The sequence below is a fragment of the Notamacropus eugenii genome, chromosome 3, assembly GCF_028372415.1.
Source record: "Notamacropus eugenii isolate mMacEug1 chromosome 3, mMacEug1.pri_v2, whole genome shotgun sequence".
Classification (NCBI taxonomy): Eukaryota; Metazoa; Chordata; class Mammalia; order Diprotodontia; family Macropodidae; genus Notamacropus; species Notamacropus eugenii.
In genome coordinates, this window is record NC_092874.1 from 277,475,343 (window position 1) to 277,499,288 (window position 23,946).

The 23,946-nt window shown below is 41.0% G+C and overlaps 1 protein-coding gene across 1 annotated transcript; it reads right to left on the minus strand.

Annotated features, from left to right (window-relative positions):
• Window positions 1-3,149: 3,149 nt before the first annotated feature.
• Window positions 3,150-23,946, minus strand: NDUFA12 (NADH:ubiquinone oxidoreductase subunit A12). The gene is made up of 4 exons (XM_072655601.1): window positions 23,731-23,946; window positions 17,163-17,245; window positions 16,328-16,415; window positions 3,150-3,442 (listed from the first exon to the last, which is right to left on the minus strand). The coding sequence occupies exons 1-4, from the start codon at window positions 23,814-23,816 to the stop codon at window positions 3,262-3,264; spliced, it is 438 nt and encodes a 145-aa protein (XP_072511702.1). The 5' UTR covers window positions 23,817-23,946; the 3' UTR covers window positions 3,150-3,261.

A 23,946-nucleotide genomic window follows, 5' to 3' on the forward strand; every position in this document is an offset into this window, starting at 1 on the left:
GTCTTTATGTCTTCAATACCTACCACAGTGCCTAGCATGCATCCAGTGTTTAATAAATACTTGTTGGTCATCTTTTTAGAACAAGCAACATTTGATTATTCTGAATTGACTAAAAATAAGCAAATTTATTAGTGAATTTTCATACCAAGTAATTTCAAGTCAACCAATATGCTAGGCTGACATATTCTGTGTCGTACAGTGATGAATAATTTGCTGAATAGGCTGAAATTTCTAGACAGGCCTTGTCCAAGTATACCAGTTATTTAGAACAATTTAAAAAACCAAAATGTCAGCAGATTTTGCTTAAAGGTACAAATGGCACGTTTGTCACTTGACCAAAACAATGAATCCATTAGAAGGTGCTTGTGAGACAGGCAGGTTCTGCTGAAATGACTTTATATGGCAGACTAGTTCCCATTTGCCATTTTCGTGACTTTCCAAACTATGACTCCCTAGTCCCCTATGTGTGCTTCTTCTACTAGGATCTAATTTCCTTGAGAGCAGGGACTGTTTGGCTCTTATCTATATCACCAACACTTAGCTCAGTATTTGCTACATTTTCATTCGTCACAGGAAGGATGTGTTCATTCTACTTAACTCACCAAAGCTATTGTCTCGAATGGTTTCGAGTAGATCTAAGACACTCTTCAAATGTAGGCAGAGTTCCCGTAATATCAACATATTTATCTGCAAACCAGCAAATTTTCAAAAATAGAATATTACAAATATATATATATATACACACACATATATACTCCTAGATAATGGAGTAATTTTCCATATTTAAAGTTTTCAATTTAGGGCACAGCTTTTGTGTATTACAAAGTATGAATCTGCCACCTTGTTTCTATGCTTTGAAAATACTGGCCAATTAATCCCCTAGGTTTATGGTTTTTATGTTCACTATTTCTTAGTCACATAAAATTTTTTTGTAACAGTCTTTAGTATTCATGGGAATAAATTTCAAAATTTCTGGCTCAGGGACTCAGGCCTCAGCCTATCCTCAATTTCAAATTTGCAGCCAAAGCTGTAAACTTGTCTTTACTGGAAAGCCACAGAATTCCCTATGAGGTACGGATAAATTGGGCCATCACATGCAAACAGTGCCATCATTTGCATGAATTTCCTAAACTTTAAAGGATCCTCAAACACATAAAGACAGACTATATCAAAATGCAGGTTTGCTCCAAAATTGAACTTTGAATTTTTAAGATAAAACACTCATGTCCTCAAAAATGATAAAGATGACCAAAAACTGGCCACCGTTGGAGGGCTTATGGGATGTCAGGCATACTAATATACTGTTGGTGGAACTCTGAAATGGCACAACCATTTTGGAAATTACATTGTTATTTTAGAAATGTAATTATGTAAATAAAGTGACTAAAATATCCATACTCTATGAACCGGAGACTTCATTACTGGGTTTATGCCCCAAGGAAGCCACCGATAAAAAGAAAGTCCCTATATGTACAAAAATATTTTTAGCTGCATTTTTTGTGAGAGCACAGAATTCGAAACAAAAGTGATGCCCATTGATTGGGGAATAGCCAGACAAATTGTGGCAAATGAATGTTATGGAAGGTTACCATGCCGTAAGAAATGATAAATTTGATGAATACAGAGAAGTATGGAAAGATCTACATGAACTAATGCAAAGTAAACTCAGTAGAGACAAGAAAAAAAATGCACAGTGGCTTCAACAATGCAAATGAGAAGAATCACACCCCAAAATCAAGTCAACGTACCAAAATAATAGAAATGAAGAGATGAGAAGACAGCCCTAGCCCTTCACGGAGACAGGAGATGTCATACCTTGTACATTTTCAGACATTTTTAATGCAATGATTGGTTGTACTGATTTTTGTACTTTTTATAACATCTCTAAAAATACTATTTGTCATATGGGATGGCCCTCCAGGGAAAACTAGGATGCTATAAAAAACAGAAGAAATTCCTCCGGTGACCCAGGTTCACAAATCTGGTGTCACCTCCAACTTCTCAGTCTCATCCCACAATCCCAGTGAGTCATGCAATGTCTTGCCAAATCTTGTTATTTCTACACCAACAGCCTCTCAATAAATCTCTCTGCCTGCGGTCCCTTCCCTGTCCCAGCCATCCTTCACTCAGGCACCTAAAGGTCTGACCATGTCACACCCCAACCTACTCAATGAATTCCAGTGGTTCTCTTTACTTATAGGTGTCTTTCCACCAAGCTAACTTTGTATCAATTTTCTATTTATTATCTCCCCCAATAAGTCCCTTGAAGGCAGATGCTGTTTTGTCTTTTGTTTTTACAGCCCAAAGACCTAGCAAAGTGCAGTTAGTCAACAAGAGCACATATTAGGTACCAGGTGCTGAAAACAGCAGGTGTTTACTAAGTGCTGAATGAAAGAATATGGTGACCTCATTTTCCTTGTACATAATTTTCTAGGAACGTAGCTGCCACAAATACAGATGGATTTACTGTACATCTGTGAGGCAACTGTACCTCGTATGCATGTATAATAGTATATATTTATGTATATGATTTTTCATATATCTGTCACTAAAAATACAGCATTTCTCCTGAGCAGGAACATTAATGAACATTGACGTAGATTTGCCAAAACTCACCTCACTGCATATACAATTATAAACACCAGACATGCCCATCAATCTCTCTGGAGTCACTATAGGACAATACTGGGTTAACTAATGTAGTTTTTCTTCTGAAAGATGCTGACTGCTTCTGTTTGTGTTTTTTACTTATTCATTTTTATGACTGATGCCTGCTGTTATTTCCCAGTGGGCTTTTGTCTTATGAAATTTTAAAATGCATTGCTTTTGTTTTATTACAGGACAGATGCTGTGCCTTTAGCAACGTTATTAAACCTGTTCATTACCAGATGAGCTGAGCCCAGCACCAAGGGCAGCAAGGCAGTGTCCGGTGGCAGTGTTGGTGGAAGGAGTGATTCACATGATGCTCTTACCTCTGAGTGGGGCAGCTACCTCATTCCAAGTTGTCCTTTGCTTTTAGGGCCGAGGAACTGAGAGGGCTACAACAAAGTGGAGAACCACCAGGCAGGCTTGGAAAGCTTTTCTATTAGCCACGCTTTGAAACCCTTCCACTACATGCTGCACAAAATGAAACCTTTGAAAAGTCAAAATTGTTGTGAAGATATAATACAACTTTATTAAAGGATTTAAGCATCAAATGTACAATTCATGCAGACTCCCCACACTGGACGACAAAGGTGGAATTTTTCCTGTTGGCTGGGTCTATTTGTATGGTGTTGAAGGTGGAACCCATTCTCGAATCTTCTTCCGAGTTGTAGAATATGGGACATACCGTTCAGGGGTGCCACTCAGGTTGAATTTGTGGTTCTTCCAGATGAACTTACGAGCAGTGGGGGGGACAGTTGTGGGAGGGTCATCGGTCATGCAATGGAGCCAACGGTGCCTAAGATTAAGAGCAAACAATGGTCAGTAAACTTAATGACTTAATGGTGGCCTCCAGATGTCCAGGCCCAGGTCATTCTGTGTTTGGGGAGTGATCTGACACTCAACATTAAAAATTTCTTAAGTATATACTGTGTTAGCTAAGCACTAGAGAGGCAAATATGAAAAAAAATGACACCATTGTTTTCCCTGAAGAGCCCTACAATCCACTGAGAGGATATGACATGGACACAGATAAATATACCAGAAAATAAAGGGCAAAGGGGAGAAGCACAAGCACTGTAGAAAAATTTGAAAAGGGAGACGTTTTCCAGCTGGGGTTGGGTGGAAGAGGAGCACACGGCATCTGTGGGGAGGAAAAAGGGTTGAGTTGGGTCTGCGTGGGTAAAGCAGCTGATTAAATCTTTGAAGATATTATCACATATGTTGGTCCATTTATTTCCAAAGGGCTTGGTGGGGTGTAAGACAGTTGTATTCTTGCCTTTTTGGTTCCGGGTCTGCTACAAGCAGATGTGTTCAAGAGAAGTCACTTAAAGGTTGACAATAGCCAAGTAGTTCTTGACCAATCTGTAAGTTGTCAGCAGATCCCAGGCACGTTCTAAGTATCTAAGGTACAGAGGGTATGGCTTTCCAAGAATTGGTGCTCACAGCCTGCTGGGAAACAATGTGGCTCAAATGAAGCTTCACACCTTGGGCATTTGTCAACAGGCAGCTTCAGACCCACTGAGAGAAAGGTCAAGGGAGGAGCCCTGAAAGAAAGGAATGATTGCAGGAGACAAGAAAAAAAGGAGTTCCCAGCATGAGAGAAAGGCCCAAGGGGAGCATCAATGAGGAAAACTGATCCAAGGTCAGGGAGCAGCTCATCGTGCACAGAGTACATAAAGAGGAAAAATATGAAACAAGTCTGAAGAGCTCAGCTAGAGCCATCCAATTCTAGGCCAAGAAGTACGGGCGTGACCTGTGGTCAGCCTTGTCTGGGCTTCAGCAAGGTTTTCTTGGAAGCCAAGGAGGTGGATGACAGGAGAGAGAGACTAGAAGCAAGAGAGGAGCTGAGAGAGGTCTCTCACCATTGGAAGTATCCAGGGCCTGAGCTGGGGGGGGTGGGGGGGAAGGAAGAAGGGGGAGGAGAGAGAAGCAGGTAGGGGGTAAGAAATCTTACGGAGACAGAAAGGCACACGCCCTCAGAACTGATGATGACGATGATGATGAAGAACCCATCAGTGACATGCTGTTCAGCCGACATGCAGAACGTTACTTCAATACTGAGCCCAGTGAGGGGCTCTCTGAGGAAAGAACCTTCCAGTACAGCACTAGGCTCAGGAGCACACCTAGCACCCACCTATTTTTAATGGCCTGGAAAGCTTAGAGCAAAACACTTGTTTTTCTTTCACTTGATAGCTCCGCTTTTTAAAAAACAGTTACAGTTTCCTTCCAAATTTTCCAGTCACAAAAACTCCAGAAGTTAAAAGCTTGAGAATCACAATGTGAAGCCAAAGGGGCAGCCAAACTGAAGATTACACGGGACTCAACGTTCCAGTCGATCATCGTTTGATAACGTACCACACAAGACGCATTTGTGTTCTCTGGCCGAGAAGCTCAGCCTTGCCAGTGCCCATGGGATTGGTCAAAAGCACACCGATCTGCTTAAGCGCACGGTGGGGAAACCAAAGGTTCTTTAGACATTTTTATTGTTTAAACAAACAAAAGAGATGCAAGACACACTCCTTCAAACTTCAGGCCCTACAGTCCTTTCCCAGACTAAAATTTCTACATGCATACATTTCACAATACTCAGAAAAAGATGAATAGAAGTGTTTTTCCAGCAAGAACTAAGTCACAGGTGCAAATAAAGGGGTAAAGTGTCCATACCCCTTGACCTGGAGATTGCGGTGCTAGACAAAGAGATCTTGCTAGGCATGAGATCACTGACAAAAAGAAAACCTTCATAAATACCAAAATATTTATAGCAGCACTTTCCGTAGCAGCAAGAACTGGAAACAAAGCCCACTGCCTAGGAATGGGAAAGGCTTTGGTATGGTGTCAGAATGTAAGGGAATATTACTGTTCTCTAAGAAATGGTGAATGTGAAAGAAGCGTGAAAAGACATATTAACTGATACAAAGTGAAGTAAGCAAAGACAAAAAATGTTCACAATGAGTACAGCTATGTAACTAAAAAGTACAACCACCACAAAATAATCAAGAATGAATGTTGCAAAATTATAAAAAATAAGCTTAGCCTTAAAAATGAGAAAAGGGAAGACATCTCCACCAACTCCTGTGCAGAGGTGGAGGGTACACACGTGTGGCACAATGCATATAACATAATTTTTTCAATGAAGTGATCAGCTTTGAGTTTTTCCCCCCTCTTCTTCATATTAAAAAAAAAATCTTTGGTATAAGAAATGGCAGAACTCTAGATGACGTAAAACAAAAAGACAGCAATAAAAATCCCTTTTGAAAAGAATTAAATTATGGCAGAACTATTTAAATGGGATTTGGATGTTGGAAATAGCCTTTGTAGTTTGGAGTTATAAGCTAGAGAATTTCAAAACATCTCTTAACCCACTTCCTATAATACCCCAATTAAGAATGAGGCTGCCAGCTAACTCACAAAAATTGTGCAAGTCATCTTTAATCTCCAATCCTGGGAAAGATGAGTAAGTTTGAACACTATAAAGTAATCATCATGAGCCAGTGAAATAATCCATCTTTATTAGATTATTATATACACACCAAAGGAAGACCAAGAATTCAGGCCAACTTCCAAGACAAATAAGTAATAAGAATATCAAAGGCCTAAAACGCAAGTGCTAGAGTATCAATGCATCAAAATTAAGTTCTAGGATTTTACTGAAGTTTTACTTAATTAAGTCAAGTCATCATTTTGATTAGACAAGATGGGAGGAAGGAAGGAGTGGGAGGAGGAAAGCTGCTTCAACCAGGCCAACTGCTGACTCATGAGGAACACCTATTCATGTACACAGCCAGAAAAAGAAGAGGAGGAACTCAACAGAGGTGGAAGGCCTCTAAAAAGTTCAAGAGCTCTGGAAAAGAGATGTGAGGGAAAGAGGGACCGACATTTAGGGTTGGCTCCTTGACAATGCTGATTTTGTTAAAAAGAGTCAATATAAGATAATGTCAATTCTTTCCCAGAAGATGAAATCTTTTTCCCCTTCCAATCCCAGGTTACCTAAAAGCCTCTTATCTTCTTGGAATATCTGCTAAGAATCTCAGATGTGACAGGAGTCATAGTTAAATAACACAAGGGTGTAGCATTTATCAAGATATCCTTGACTAGAAGCACAGATAACATTAGACAAAAGACTTTAGAATACTGCCGTTTCCACTGACGCACAGGTGAACCGAATGTCCAGGATGGTGAATCAGGGAGAAAAAAGAGAGGTCCAAAAGAAATTACCTGTCAGTTAATGTTACAGGCAAAGATGGGGGCCAAATGAAGGTGCTAAAGAAGAGAGAAGAGGAGGAGGCAGAGAAAGAGCAGGGGCTACAGATTCAGAGCCACCATTCTCCCCCAAAAGATTTCTCAATTTATTTTCTCTCCAAAAATCCAATTTTCAGAGATGAGCAAGAAAAATGTATTCCTGCAGCCCATGCCTGCCGCTGTGTCAATGTGTAGTCCTAATGGAAGTAAGGGGCAGCTTAAATCAAAGGCAACCTTGCTAAATGATTAAAAAATACAACTTATGCCAAAAAGCCCCATATTTTTCCAACAACAGTAATAGTGATAACAATAGCAAACATTTCAATAAGGTCTGCTGTGTGCCATGCACTACGGTAAATCTTTACAAACACTGAATCCTTACAACATCCCCATTTTACAGTGGAGGAAACTGAGGCAGACAGAGGCTAAATGACTTGCCCAGGATTAACACAGCTGTCAAACATCTGAGGCCACATCTGAACTCAGGTCTTTCTGACTCCAGGCCCAGGGCTCTTTCTACTGTGCAACCTCATTTTTTTACGAGTTCCTTGTTGTCAACTGCATTTACTTATAAAGGTTAACAAGGGGACTGGCCCCTAATCCAGGATCTCCTTTCCTAGTTTTCCAGTGGCAGTAATTACTTGTAAAAGAAAGGATACTTTCCCAGACAAGGAGATGAACTAAACCTGGGAGACCCCCTTCTGCCCCCAAAATTAGAGGCAGAGGTTAGAAAAGAAAGAAGTATGAATTGAGTGAACATAAAGAGATATGAAATACAGTGCTTGTTTGCCCATAAATATTATTTCTTTTAGTGTTGGGCTATCACCCCATTCTAACTTTACAATCTAGTATATAACACTCCTGGAAAAGGGGGAAGTTTCATTAAAAATTAATTTTGAGGAAATAAAACCATAAAGTCACAAAAGAATCCCAGTGCTGACAAGGAGTTCAAAGGTCATTCCTACCCATGGACTGCTCTCCATCTTTTACCTCTGCCTCTTGGAATCCTACCGGCATCCATGATACAGATCCAGGGCCAACTCAATCCAGGGACAATTAGTTGTTACCACAACCTCCACAAAAAAGTTATTTTGTATTTACTTCCCATATATTTTGTGTTCACATCTTGTTCCTCTCAGTTGAACATAAGCTCCCTGAGGAATGGGGCTGTTTTTTATTTTGTCTTTTGTGTCACCAGGGCTGAGCCCAATGCCTGCCAAACAGTGAGCGCTTAGTCAATGCTAGATCTCTGCTACCCCCAAAGGCAACCTGCTCCCAATTTGGGGGCAGCTATAACTACACTGGAATTTCACTGTAATGAAAAAACTTAAAGTTAAGTTCAGAATGTCTAATTACAATTCAAAGAAACATTTTTTTTTCAGATTAACTATGATCAATTATGTCCTCCAATGGATCAGCAATTATTCTCATGAATGTGATTAACAGAGAAGAAAACCAGATTTTGCCACATTTTCTTTTTCTCCTGACAGAATCAACCGTTTCTACTGTTGATTTTTCTTCTTGAAAAGAAAATTGCCTCCATTTCCTGTCTCCTTGTGAGCCTTCACTGTGGGATGCAAGTTTCTTCATAATGATCTAGTCCACTCATGCATATGCCATTGTGTACAACAATGACGATGGCATAGACAAACAACACAAAAAATGTGATAGAAGCAAACTATGCTATAAAAATAAAATATGACTGTTATCAGCCACTGTCCATGATTCTGGAGATTTCAATGAAATGTGACCTCCACTCAAGCCTGCTAACAATAATATATGTTCTATCAGTACCACGGAGAGCACCTTCTTCCCAGCATGAAACTAGACATTTAATTAGCCTCAAAGCCAGTGGAAGGATAAGAAATTGTTTTTTAAAAAGTCAATAAATTAAGCTATAAAAAAAATGTGTCTTATGTTGTACCTAAGAGATCTTGCCCTCAAATTATAAATGCTATTATTTTAGTAACTAAAAATCTGTGATGGAGATTTAGCTGGGTTTCATCAGTTTACTACCAATACCTATACAGGCCTGCACAGTGCACAAAGTTTTCACATGCACCATATTCACTTGATCTCACAGACCAAATGGCAGCTCAAGTATTCTTTCCTTCATAAAGCAGCTATGAATGGTGGAAAAGAAGCAAGATTTGAAGTCAGAAGACCTTGAAGGCTGAGTCGTTCAAGGCAGGTAACCTCTCTGAGTCTTAATTTCCACATCTGTAAAATGAGGTTAATAATATTTATCAATATCTACCAGAATATAATATTGACATGACTATGTAAGATCCAAATGAGATAATCTGCTTTGTAAATGAAAGTTTTGTCACCCTGTCAACTACTTTAAGGTAAATTTACTATCAGCACATCAAAGGTATTGACTAAACAATAAATAAGGCTGAGGAAGAGTCCAGAATAAATACAAACATTAATTTTGATCAGATTATGCATACATCACATCATGACAAAAATTTCAATGGAAATATAAACTGTGTACAACTAATTTATTGACAGAATGTTCATGATTTAAAAATAGGAATCCTAAATGTAACTAACTTAATAAGACATGAAAAAGACATAATAATTCCTATATTAATATAACATTTACTTATTTGTTATTTCCCCACTAAAATCTTAGCAATTAAAAATATATCTCAACAACCTGATGGAAACAAAATGTGGCTTAGCATCTGAAGAGAAGAGAAGAGGAGCTATTCCACACACAGAAAACCTAAAGTATATCTAACCTCCAAACATTTCCTTGGGGGGTAAAAGGCAAAGATGGCTTACTGATGCAGAAAGCACTTTCCATGTGACTAGCTGACTTCTTTCAGAAATAAAAACAGACACCTACAGTTTGGTACAATGGCAGTAATGCAATATTCAAGACTCTAATGCTAATGTATTGCAGACTAGAATTTCTCAGGCAATTGGAATCTCTGAAAACCCAACTATGTATCATTGTACAGGCCTAGAGGCTGGGTTTACCGGGTTTTCCAGTAGGCCTAAAAGTCCTGCCATTCAATAATCTGCACATGGCCTCATGCTCACAGATCTATCACCACTGAAATTGGCAGTGTGGTGAAAGGGAAAAAGTAGGGGATGGAGGAGTCAGACAGCATGGCTTCAAATTCTACTACTGCCATTTACTGCCTCAAAACCTTGGACAAGTCAGCGAAATCTCTCTGTGCTTTTGATTCCTCATGTACAAAATGAAAGACTTGGAAGGGATGATGGCTACAGTCCTTTCCACCTCTGTATGTATCATTCTGCTCCTGTACATTAGGGGGATCAAAGGGGGAAGAATGGAGAAAGGGAGCTGACACAGGCTACCTCTTGTGTCTCCCTCAGGGGGCCTCGCTGCTTTGGCTAGCCTGGCTTGTCCGCCCTGTGAGGCAGCTGGTAGATAGCTGCCTCCCTCTCCTTAGGAGCCATGTCCCCAAATGATAGCTGTGAAAGTGAGGCTGGAAGCAGACATGGTGGTCAGAGCAGAGGAGGGTGCTGTGACTCCCAGGGCTCTGGGGCCCCTCTGCCTGCCAGTGTAACCAGGGCAGAGAACTATGCAGCATCTCCTTCATTCTGGACACAAGGCAACTGTGGGCAGATTTTTTTGAATCCAATAATACAACTTTACATGTATTCCCATTAAATCTCATTTTATCAAATTTAATCCATCACACTATCCTGTCAAGATCAATCAATTCTCTTCTCAGAGTCTGACTACTCTCTGATACCTTAGCTATCTCTCCCAGCTTTTTGCCTCTGCAGATTTAATAATCATAACATGCTTACTACCCTTGGCAAAAAAAAAGCTGAACCAAAAATAGAGTGAAGGGTAAATCACTAGGGCAATCCACTAGAGATCTCTGCCCACCTTCTCCTCTCCCATCAGTCTTTGGGACTGGTCATTCAACTAGTTCTGCACTGATTTAATCATTCTATCATCTAGCCTACATACCTCCTTCTTTTGCAAACAGAATAAGACACTTCTGAAAATGTTTTGCTGAAATCCAAGTATACTAGATCTATGATATTTCCCTAATCTATCCAGTAAACCAGTTTCCCATGCCCTGGCACCCCCCCCCCCCAATAAAAGAAAAATTATTGATTCCTGGTAGAAGTATGAAATTCAGAAAGGTGAACTTCCGAACAATCACAGCAGTTCTAAATGCACATGCATCACGGCTATCATATCGCAGTAGGTGGGGTACGGGGCTAGAGAGAGGGAGAGAGTGTGGAACTCCAAATTTAAAAATGAATGTTTAAGAAAATAAGCAGATACATATAAACAAAAAACAATGGCAGCAACCCTCAAACTGAATGGGCTGCTTAAGGTAGCAGGTGTCACTATGCAGACGTACAGATGCGCACAGACGTCAATGCGACAGAGTGGACAGACGTGCCAGAGAGGTTCGGAATACAGTCCTATTTCTGACATTCACTAGCTGCATGACCCTGAGAAATTAACTCCCCTGACTGCTGAGAGTTCTAGGCCACTCCCTAAGAAAGTAAGCTGCAGAGAAGGTGCCGACCTGCACCGGCAGAGGGAATTTTCTCACTGAGAGTTCTTGAGGCCAACGAAATCACAGGGTTAGTCCCCATCCCCATATCCCAGACACATCTGGAAGTTCAAGAAGCTTTGTACAAGGCTGAAAAGAATCCTCATCTCTAGTCCCTGTGGGGGACCCTCCAACTTACGACTTCTCTCACAAACTTAGGAAAGAAGACAATCCACTTTTAAATTTTCCTTGCACAATGATGTCCCGGAGCAAGTTGGGGCACAAGTCAACAAACCCAACACAAAGAAGCCCCCATCCAAGATGCTGACAGGAAACAGAGCTTCGTTTTTGTGGCACATGGGCATTGCAAAGCCTCTCCGTCATCTTTTGTCCTGAAAAGATGAAAGGGTGACACAGAACATCTACTTTCTAAATCTGGAGAAATTTACTCCGTGAATTCTTTCCACGACCAGTTAAAGTTTTGTCTTATCCTAAAAAGGACATAGGACACAGCATTTAAACAAAAGACAAATGGCTCAACTGGAAGTAGGTCTGTTGAAACAAAAGAAGTATAAACAAATCTCATGAATGCATTTAAGGATTCACAATTAGAATACCACCTGCTTAGAAAACAGTGAACTTGACAACCTCCTTCCCTTTCTGAACATTATTAAACATAAGTAGCCAAATTACTTTAATTGGTCTCAATCAGCATCCCTCCACACATGTAGTTTCCACTGCAAGATTAGAATTTAACCCTCAGTGGTATGATCAAAAGATAAATCTGCAGCCAAAAGAAGGAATCCTTTCTAAAAGACCAGAGAGGAAAATATTACAGAAGTTCTAAAAATATTCTATCAAAATGCTTCTTATGGTACAAAACAACTTCAAAGGCCATTTCCAAGTAATTTGCCATTTATTTTGAGGACACAATAGGTTCTCTTTATTTCTAACTCAATTTCACTCCACTCAAACCATCACCAAAAGGGCAAACTCAGACCTCCCATCATTCCTTTTAATATGCTTTAGTGGCAACCAGGCAGAGGAAGAAAAAGACTGTATATGGGGAAAATTTTTCAACATCCATTCCACTACACAGTATGAATCACTACAGTTTTGTCAGAAAGGGTTCAAAATGCATTTTTATCTAGAAACCTTCAAATTTTTCCATGAGTAACTGTGCACAGCATGTACTATAACTCTGATAATCTGTGAAAAGGAAAAAGATTTCTCCTTGAGGGGTAGAATCAAAAATACTTCCCCATTCACCCCAAGTTATCAAACAGACAGTTTCAAAGTCCAGGTCTGGAATTTTCCAATCATTCATTCACATACAATGGAAGTATCAGTCTAAAGTGACATGCTTAAAAAAAACAAACCCCAAACAGAAGTGTAGGAAACAAACACTGCATGAAAAGTAGCAAAATAATTTTTCCAAATGACATTTATATGAAAGATTATAAATTAGCAAGAGTGACACTTTATAATACAAGAGAATCTACTTCAAAACATGCCATGTAGACATCCAAACAAAACTTTCATATTCATATGTTCTGGAACAGAAACTCAAGAGAGTTCTGTTGGACACCAACTTGACAACAGACTGTGTCAAACAATTTCTGAACAAGAAGTGCCTGCTTCTTGGAAATCTGCAAGTGGAGCCAAGGTGAGGAACAGGTTATCATCAGAATGAGGAAAAGTCACAGGCAAATTCATTGCAGATTTTATGCTGGATAGGGGAGAAACTGATGAGTGAATGTCAAAAGCAAACAAACAATATTTGTAAATGAAATTAGCTGCAGGTGAACACACACACACCCCACTCACACCCACACACCCACCCACACCCCACCCATTACTCCAAGGCTTCAAAATTCTACTTAAAGCACATCTTCTCCAGAATTCTTACCCAACAAAGTGAAAAATCTTTTTACATCTCTGCTTCATACCTGCTTCATTTGGAGTGGAAAGCCTTGCGTTCAAATCTCTACATTGCCCTGTCTCACTTGTAAACTGAGGTGTTTTACACCAAAGGAGGAGAATCCCTTTCACCTCTAAAATTATGATCCAATTTCCTTGAAATAGCACACACCTCTGCTGACAGTCTGTACATTGTGTATGGATATTATCCCAAATAAAGTGACCTTCCCCTTCTCCGTTCTTTCTGCCTCCTAAGATCCCATCCATCCACCAATCCATCCAAAACCAGTTAAATTCAAACTTTCTCCAGGAAGCCTCTCCAACTACCTAAGTCACCCTGATCTCTTCCTCCTCCTTTGAAAGAATATAATCTATTGTCTGGGTTAATCACTAAGCACTTAAATTACATACCACCTTATAAACATGTGCATCTTCCAATCACACACACCTCTTATATTATTATATAATTTTTCATATGTATTTAGCTTGACATCTTTCCCCATCTACACTGTAAATTCTTTATAGACAGGAGTTTGTATCTTCTATATTTTGTATTCCCAGAGTACTTAGTGAGAAGCAGCCTGGCTCGGTGGAGAGTGTGCTGGACCTGGAGCAAGGAAGCCTGGGGTTCAGTCCAGCCTCAGGTGCTTGCTAGATGTGTGAATTGGGGCAAGAGAATTAAACTCTGTGCCCTTCGTTTCCTTACCTGCAAAATGGGGCTAACAGCACCTACCTAACAGGGTTAAGTGACAAGTACTAGACATAGAACAAGAAAAACTCCATGAATAAGCTTCGTGAAACATCCATCTATTAGAGCAGAAGTTCTTAACCTGGATTGCCCAGATGCTTTGTCAGGAGATCTATAAATGTGAACGGAGAAACATCTTATTTTCACAATCTTCTAAATGAAATTTAGTATTCCACTCCATTGTGAAGGTAGGAAACACTCATAATTGTGAGGAAGGTTGCACAGGCTTCACCAGACCATCAAAGCAGTCCATGACACAGCAAAGAGTAAAAACTCCTATGTAGAATGTGTCCAGAAGACACTTTGGGAGAAGTAACCTTTGGGGATGCCTAACTGCCATTTTATATAAAAAAGTCAATCACCTCTGAGTGCTCAGAGTACATTACAAACCCTTATAGAGCATCATTCTCCTAAGAAGAGCTGCCCAGCCATATGAACCCAGTTACAAACGCAGACAAACAAGATGCTACACATCCTACATAGGTTTGAAGTTAAAATAAAAGTTTCCCTTAGCCTAGAATTTCAATTACTATAATTCTGACAAAGGCACAAAGATAAAAAACAAAATAAAACGTTTCTGCTCTGGATTTGTGGAAAGAGGCCAATGATTTGTAAGTGAACAAGAGATTCCACCACCTGGAGACAAACTCCGCATTCTCCCTCCTCCAATTACAAAAAGCGGTGCTTCAGTTGGCTCAGTTATAAAGTGATTGTCTTGGTAACCCCACTAAAGTCTTGTTCTAACGCCTCAGGACAGCCCAGAGGGGACCGCGGCTTCCTCAAGGCCACTCAAGCCTCACTTCTGGACTTGATGAAGTACTGACCCTCTGAAGACCAGCCTAGCCAGGCTCAGAGTCTCTTCACCATGATGTGATGAAATGATGTGACCTGATCATTTCTGTAGCTTGAAAGACAATTTAAATCAATGGCTTTAAGAAACTGATAAATGATCCACCAACAACCATTTGTTAAGCATACACTAATTGTCAAGCACTGCGTTGGACACAGGAGACACAGAGATGAAAGTGAACAGTCTCTATCCCAGAGAAGCTTACTTCTCTCTAGACTTGTACGCAAACACGAGGTGCAAAAAAAGTGTGAAGTTAAAGGTGGTGGGGAGGTCTTGGGTAGCAGCAGGGATGAAAAGACAGGCTCTTCATAGTTTCCAGAGCAAAGCTCAGACAAGGAGACCAAAGGGGGAATGCTGTATATGAGGACTTGGGCGTCTTGGGAGAGGTGAGAGAGAAAGGTGTCTCTAAAGTGTCAAGTCGGAATGATGCCAGCGAGAGAAATGGCAAAGCTCAGAAGAGTGCAGGGCTCTTAAGAGGTGGGGGAAGGGGTAGAGATAATTAGTTCAGTTTTGGACATGGACGCCTAGCAGAGATGAGGAGAAGTAAGCATGTCTGTAAGCAGTAAGGAAGGAATCAATAGAAAGAGACAGGCAGAGAGAGAAGAGATAGGAATCCCTCGGGGGCCCTTCTGTCGATGGCCTCTTTGGGGTATAAGTGTCAATGGATCTAGAGGCATGAGGGGAGACAATGCAGGTAGAAGACTGCCTGGGGTCTCAGAAGTAACAGCCAACATTAGGAATCCCATTCAATGGGATGATGAGTCCTCAAATAGTGTAAGCTTCAAGGAAAAAAGATAGCTTTATTCTGTGCAATACTGGAAAAAAAATTTCATAAAGGATAAGATAAAAAAATGACATTAAAAACAAAAGGCAAATAAAGAAAACACTAAATGTAGGATTCAAAAACATTCTAGCTCTATAAATGTCTACGTCACAGGCAGAAAAAGTTTAGCCACAAGCCAGCCAAATCAGAGATAAAATTTAAGAACATTCACGCATAGGCAGAGAGTAGAAAAACATCCCTGGGAAACCAAGCTTCTTTTCTTATTGGCACAAAATTGATTTTATAAGTGCAGCAGCTCCTGATCATTGCTGCCCAGGACCCCAAGTCATTCTCTTGGCTCCTCTTACCTACTGAATGCCATCCTACCCATACTCAATAGCTATTTGGCCCATAAGTATTTATTAAGCACTTGTGTGAAGAGAACTGGGCTTCATGGTTCTCCAGGAGTGGGGAGAGAACTCCTCCCTCTTACCCTGTGCACATATAAGGCCAGCATCCTTGATTGGCTGCTCATGGGCTCCAGAGTTGTGACAGTTCTTTACATTTCACCATACTGCTTCCTTTAGTCTATATAGTTAACAGTTAAGTAGACTAAATAAGCACCCATACATAATGTATAACAAAATATTCCCTCGCTTTACCATTCGGGGGGCACCATGCTTCCATCCACATCCCAGAATGTATTTTTGCCATTCATTTCAGTAGTATAGACAACCCATCGATGTCGACCTGAATTGAAGGAAACGATAATATTGTACAGATTTGAAAATACCTGTTATAATGTACATATTCCCAAACTCTATGCACTCAAATTATGACCACGTGTACCCCCAACAGTTGCTGTTGGAGGAAGCCCCACTACAGCACTGACAGAGCCTTCACTAATCCCAACCTACCCCAAAGCCCTACCCCCTTTTCTCCCATGGTAAGAATCCTTGGCTTCTGAAGGTGAGGGGCAGAGGACAAGATCTGCTTCCTTGGTCAGACCCACAGGAAGAGCAGAGAGGACTCTCCCCTTGCTGGGTGTATTAAGGGGAAGGCAGTCCAATTACCAATGTGGAATTCAGATTGCACCTTCCCATAAAACTGATGTTAAAAACGGCAATCAGGCTCCCAGCATGGCATACAAAAGTCTTCTAGCATAAACAGTGAAACTACATTATAGGCAAGTCATTTAGACTCCCTGGGAGTCAGTTTTCTCATCTGTAAAATAAGGATAATAACACCTTTAATTTACTGGGTTACTGTGAGGACCAAATGGGATGTAAAGGTACTGTATAAGCGCAAAATTATTATACAAATAAACCATGTGATGATTAAGAGGGCAGTGATGAGGAAGGATGTTTTCATCATGCACTATGTGGTTTACATGAAATCTACATAATGGACGTCAATTTCAAAGCCCCAACCCACACTAAATTCTGTCATCTCATACTGGGCTCATTTTTAAGTCTCCTAACCAGATATTTCACTTACCAAAAAACTGTTTGTTGTCTTCATAATATTTGTTTCCATATTTGTCTTCCCCCACTAACGTGCCAACCTTCACATCGTTTACCCTGCAAATTCCCAAAAAGAAGGAATTATTTTGAGATACATGTGATCCTCTGTGCAAAGTGAAGTCAAAACTTGATCCATCATTTTCTTTTTTTAAAATATATATTACATATATATATATATTATTTTTCCCCAATTACAAGTTAAAACAAATTTTTAGCACTTTTTAAAAAAAGTTTTGAGTTTCAAATTCTATCCCTCCCTCCCTCTCTTCCTCCCCTCCCCTCTCCCTGAGACGGCAAGTAATCAGATATAAGTTATACAAGTGCAACCATGTAAAACATTTTCATATTAATCATTTTGTACAAGACTTGAATAAAGAAAAAGAATGAAACAAGTGAAAAATAGCATGCTTCAGTCTGTAGTCAAATGATACCAGCTTTATCTGGAGGCAGAAAATATGCTTTATCATTATTCCTTTGGAGTTTCTTGGATCATTATATTGCTGAGAATAACTAAGTCTTTCCCAGTGGATCCTTGTTACAATTGTTGTTATGGTGTGCAATGTTCTCCTTATTCTGCTCACTTAACTTTGCATCAGTTCATGGAAGTCTTTCCAGATTTTTCTTAAAATCATCCGGCTTGTCACTTCTTATATCACAACAATATTCCTTGATCCATCATTTTCAAACAAGAAGATTCATTTTGAGTACTTGCATCAGTAGAGCATCAGCATTCCGAAAATGTAAAATTTCAACCAATTTGCATGCCTGGAATCACTGTGGCTGAGAAACACCAGCTCATTAGGCTAAGGCACAACAGATCAGCTAGTCACAAGAGGTGCAATGAGGAAGGAGGGCCTACAGTTAGACCCAGCTCCCAGCTCTGCCATAAACTACCTCTGTGACCTGGGGCAATTACTTACTACTTCTGGACCTCAGAAAATAGGCCTTCGGGAAGATAATCGAGTTCACTCTTCTTGGTCTCAGCACCAAAGTTCTATGTGTCTCTCAGTAGGGCTAGAGGCAATGTTTTCCAGCAGCTGGATTCCTCTGGTCCTCAATCTCCCTCCTCCCCCCGTTCATATTCTCCCAGAGCCTCTGTATCCATAGTTAGAGTCAGGATTTGCAGAACAGTAGGCACCTATCCACTTTGCCAACAGATCATATGTACACACTGAAACAGGTACCAGAGAGAACTCTGTAGAAAAAGAGGGAGCCCACTTTAAGGATGAAGGCCTAAATACACTCAGCTGGAAGTGACCTCAGAGGTCTTATAACACAAACAAATAGGAATCCCCTCTCTAAAACAGCCAGCAACTGATCATCCACTTTATGTGAAGGCCTCTGGTGAGGAGAAAACCACTCCCTCCCAAGGTAGTTCATTTCACTTTGGGACAGCCCTAATAGCCAGGGAATTCTCCTTCCATCCAGCCTAAATCTTCATAATTTCCCCTACTCCTCCTTAGTTTGGGGTCCAAACAGAATAAATCTAAACTATAGTTGAATACTGAACTGCCCAATACAAATCCAACAATGCTGGCCTCCAGACACAGCACAGTTTCCTTCCTATCCACAACCTCTTCATCATCTATTGCCTACTAGAGTGGACAGAAGGCTGAGTCTTTCATCGAGGTCAACATCTTAGCCAAGTTCTCTCTTCAAAGGCCCTTCCCCTAACGATTTAGGTTCCTTCTCATTGTCTGATTTCCATTCAAAGTGTTGATTCTGAGTTCAAACCCAGGCTCAGAAACTTACTGCCTGTAGGACCCTAGGCAAGTCACTTCACCTGTTTACTTCGGTTTCCTCATTTGTAAAATGTGAATAACAACTCCTACCTCTCAGGGTTGCTGTGAGAATAAAATGAGATAAGGTTCATAAAGCACTTAGCATATGGCCCAGCACACAGTAGGCTAGCTCCTATAATGATTACCGGTGCAACCTGGGGGAGCTTACCATACATCTTTGGTTCTCATTCACCTCCTCTGTTAATGAGGGTGCTGAAACAAATGTCAACCTGAGCACTGTACTTGGTTACTAATTAATTAATCAGGTAATGTTGTATGATTTAGCTCCATGTGTCTTATATAAACATCATATCTTCCTGAGAGCAAGAACCTCAAAGGAAGGACCAATATTAAGTACCACGCACATGCAGGTCTTGAGACCGAACTCACTACAACCGGAGAGGGAGGGCCACCCTGGTTCCAGGTTAGAGTGAATATTTATACCACACCAATTCTTAGGAACAGACTACTTACATCAAAGGGGGCTGGCATTACTGCTGGTGGAAGCACTAACTACACAGATGAATTCAGTAATTCAACGAATCAATTCAACCCATCAAATGTGTATGAAGTGCTTTTTGTGTGCCTGGCTTTGGGCCAAGCTCTGGAGATCCAAGACAAAAAGGAGAACAGTTCCTGCCCTCAAGAAGCTTACGTTCTACTTAGAGTGAAGTAAAAAAATATGCAGAGTGTTATGCACTAGGAGGGAGGGAATGAGACAGTCTCTAATTTCAAGGGGCTCTTACTATTTAGGAGGATGACATAAACACATAGAAGACCTGATAGATTCCACACTGAGTGCTTTAGTGTCACCAAATAGTGATGTCCCAGATCTTCTGATCCTGAACCCAGGTCCTCAGATTCCACATCCAGGGTTCTTTCTATAATATTATAGCTATCTATGGCACTGATTCTAAGGATACGTCCCTGTCACCAAAGCATTTCCAAAGACCATCCCGGCCCTGAGCCTATGGAGGGTCTTCCTGGAATGGCACACGGGCTTCAGGACTGCAATGGAACCAGCAAATCTAAAGTCCACATTTTACAATGAGGAAAACTGATGCTCAAAGTAACTAGCCTGGTCGAGGTAAGGAGCTGAGGTCATTTTCACACCCAGTACTCAGACGCAATGACCATCAAGTCCAACCCTAGGCATAAGACAAGGCTGAGGGGAACAGGGGCAAAGGGTAGTGGCCTAGAAGAGGCACTGGAAGAAACACTAGATTTAGAGCTGGAAGAGCTCTTAGAGAGAGAAGAGCCACCTAGTTCAATCCCCCTCTCCCCAACCCAATCATTTTAAGAAGAAGAAAGATGTGGAGGCGCCTTGGCCAAAGTCCCACAGGAAGTAAAGATGCAGAACTAGGATTTTGTGTATAATTACATCAAGTCCTGTGGCTTCCCATGCAGTCACTTGAAGATAAATAACCTTGTCTGTTATTCTCATGACACTAGTACTAAATCAAATAATAATGCTAAAGTACACCTATTACCTCACCCCTGCTCATTCTGCAGAAAAAAAATAATAAACAATTTAGGGACAATTCCACTCTAAACAAATCACTTTCAAGCAAACTTCACCCTTCCTCACAAACAACTCAGCCTAATGCAAACACTTAAAAATAGTTAGCTGCAAGGACAAGGTAAATTATTGATTAGTTGAACTGATATTGGAGAATAATACTAATTAGAGAATTATACGAATGGATCAATGAGTGAGTGATAAGTAAATAAAAATGCTTGGGTTTTGAATAGTGTGCTGCATTTGGAGTTGGGAAGCACCAGGTTCAAATCTCTCATCTGATACTTACTAGCTGGGACCATGGGCAAGTCATTTCATTTTTCTGAGCCACCATTTTGGAAAACAATTTGGCATGACGCAAAGAAAATGATACTCTTTGAAGCAGAGATTCCATTACTGGGCTTACACTCCAAGGAGGCAATCAATAAGAAGAAATCCCCATATATGCCAAAATACTTTTAGCAGCACCTGTTGAGACAGTATAGAACTGGGAGCAATGTAGACACCCATCAACTGGGGAACAGCTAAACAAATGGTGGTAAATAAATGTAATAATTACTGGTCTATGAGAGATGATGACTGTGCCAACTAGTGAGAATTATGAAATGATCTACATGAACTGATACAGAGTGAAGTAAGCAGAGCCAAGAAAACAAGATACACAATGTTTACAATGTAAATGAAAAGACTGAAATGTAAAAAAATGAAATGTAAATGAAAACACACGATCAAAATATCAAATGAAAAAGCAGGGTACAAAAGGAGACTTGAAAGGACACCCTCCAACCTACCCCTTTGATGTGAGAGATGCAGAAGCGTTACACATTCCACATGCTTTCAAACTTCTGAAGTTTACCTTATTTTTTTTACTTATTTTGTTTATTTATATTTATTTTAATGAAATGATCAGTTATTCTGACTTTTTCCTCTTCATTTTTTTTTTGGTGGGGGGACATCTTTAAAAAAATATTTGTTATATGTGAGAAATCTCTTGGAAGAAGAGTAGGAGGAATACTGAAATAAAGTATGAGGATATAAAAAGCAGGAAATCAGTATAATTTTTTAAAAAAAATCAAAGGAGGGATTGGAATCCAAGAATTTCTTTTCAAAAAAAATTATACTTTATTTATTTTAATATTCATTTTTTAAAAAAATTTGAGTTCCAAATTATCTCCCTTCCTCCAGCTCCTTCCCTAGCCATTGGGAAAGCAAACAATATATCACTTACAAATGTGAATTCATGCAAAATATATTTCCATATTAGCCATGTAGCAAAAAGAAAAAGCAAAACAACTAAAGCAAATATTTTTTAAAAAGTACATTTCATTCTGCACTCAGGGTCCATCAGTTCTCTCTCTGGAGACAGCATTTTTCATCATATATTCTTTAAAACTGTTTTAATCAGAGTCACTAAGACTTTCATAGTTGATCACTTTTGGTCATTTTCACAACACTTCTGTTACTGTGTATAATCTCTGGTTCTGACCACTTCACTGTCTTCATAAGTTTCCCCAGGTTTTTCTAAAATCATTCCCCTCATCACTTCTTATAGCACAACTGTTGGAATCCAAGAATTTCAGACTCCAAGTCCAGCACTCTATCTAGTAACGCCTACCTCACACGTGGTGACGACGTGCAAACAAAATAGCATAATATGAATAATAATGGTAATGATAATATGAATAAAGATTTGCAAAGCACTAGATATCTCATTTGATTCCTCCAACAACACTGTGAGGTAGGTGTTGTTATTATGTCGATTTTACAAATTTATTTACAATAAAAACAGTATTGTTATCTTTTGTTTTTTACATCCTCAAAGTTTTCCCCATATCTCTCCCTTTCTCCCTTCCAGAGAGTTATCCTGTAAAACAAATGCTTCTTTTAAAGACCAAAAGGCTAAGAGAGACTCAATGACTTGCCTAAGGTCATACAACTAGTAAACGTCTAAAGCTAGACTGGAACCTGGGCCTTCCTGACTCCCAGTTCTAATCTAATATTCGGGACAAAGTATTTTGTAAAACTGAAAGCACTGGAAAACGTCAGTCACTATTACTGTATTCTGTATGATACAATAAAAACTCAGAACTGTTTTTTTTTAAATGGTAAGCATCGTGTTTGGACATCAGAGGATCAGTGTTCAAATACTTTCTGAGAAAGTCTTTTCCAGGTCTCAGTTTCCTCACCTACGTAAAAGAAGGGGCTCTATTAACACGGTTCCAGAGGTGCCTTTAGGATACAGTTCTGTGTTCAATTCTTCATGACCCCATCTGGGGTTTTCTTGGCGAAGATCCTAGAGTGTTTTTGCCATTTCCGTCTCCAGCTCATTTTCCAGATGGGGAAACTGAGGCAAACAAGGTGAAGTGAGCTGCCCGGGGTCACACAGCCAGCGTCTGAGGCCAGTTTGGAACTGAGGTCTTCCTGGCTCCAAGTTCAGCGCTTCCCTTCCTGCTTGGGTGACCAACCCTGGGCAAATCACTGTCCCGGCCTCTACAAAAGGAGGCGATGGAACCGGGTGCAGGGGAGTCACCAGATCTGGGCTTGGATCCTGGCCACCTGGATGACCCTGAGCAGGTCTCACTGCGGCCCCAACACAAGGGGGCTGGCCAGGAAGGCTCCTCATCTCTGTCCAGCTCTAACACTGTGACTCTACGACTTAAGAAACCAGTGTCTCTGCATTCCAAGTACCCGGAATCCAGGAAGGTGGGGGTTCAAGTCTCACCTCTGACACCTCCTGGGTGGTGTGACCCTGGGCAAGTCACTGACCTCCAGGGCTTTAGAGTCCCTCAGGAGACAGTGCTGGGCCTGGAGGCGGGAAGACCTGCGTTCAAATCCAGCCTCAGAGGCTTACAAGGCAAGTCACTTCGCTTCCGCCTGCCTCAGTTTCCCCATCTGTAAAACTGCCAGGGTTGTTGCGAGGGCCAAGTGATAATGATTGTAAGAGGTCCCTTCCAGGCTCCAGGCCCCCGCCCCGCCCCCAACTTTACAGGAGTCATAGGCCCCCTGTGCCTCAGTTTCCCTAGCTGTAAAATGAGCGAGAACGGGAGGGTGAGGCTCCGAGGTCCCTCCCGGCTCTACCTCTGAGAGCCTGTGGCCGCCCTGAGCCTCAGTTTCCCCCTCCGCGCAATGGAAGGGGGTGGTCCTGCCCTCACTGCCCCCCCGCCGTGCCCTTGACCTTTGGGGCGCCCCAAGGTGACCCCGTCCCCCTTCGGCCCCGGGTCCCGGCGCAGCCCCTCGCTCACCTGACGAGCTGGCGCAGGTACCCGAGGATGCCTCCGTGCCCCTTCACCTGGCGGAACCCCCGACCCAGCACTCGCAGGTACTCCATGGAGCCCCCACCGCCGCCTCCTCCTCACCGGAAGCCCGGGTGCACTCGGCAAACAGGCCCGGCCGGAAACCAGAGTTCTAGCCTTGGTGGTTCCGCCGCCCCGCCTCCTGACTGACAGCGAGGCTGGAGC

Excerpts from the sequence above, each read along its gene's own strand:
- NDUFA12 (XM_072655601.1), bottom strand. The coding sequence starts at position 23,816 with ATGGAGTACCTGCGAGTGCTGGGTCGGGGGTTCCGCCAGGTGAAGGGG. Across the intron at positions 17,246-23,730 it reads TACCTGCGCCAGCTCGTCAG|GGTAAACGATGTGAAGGTTG; the intron begins GTGAGCGAGGGG and ends GGGAATTTGCAG. Across the intron at positions 16,416-17,162 it reads AGACAACAAACAGTTTTTTG|GTCGACATCGATGGGTTGTC; the intron begins GTAAGTGAAATA and ends CCTTCAATTCAG.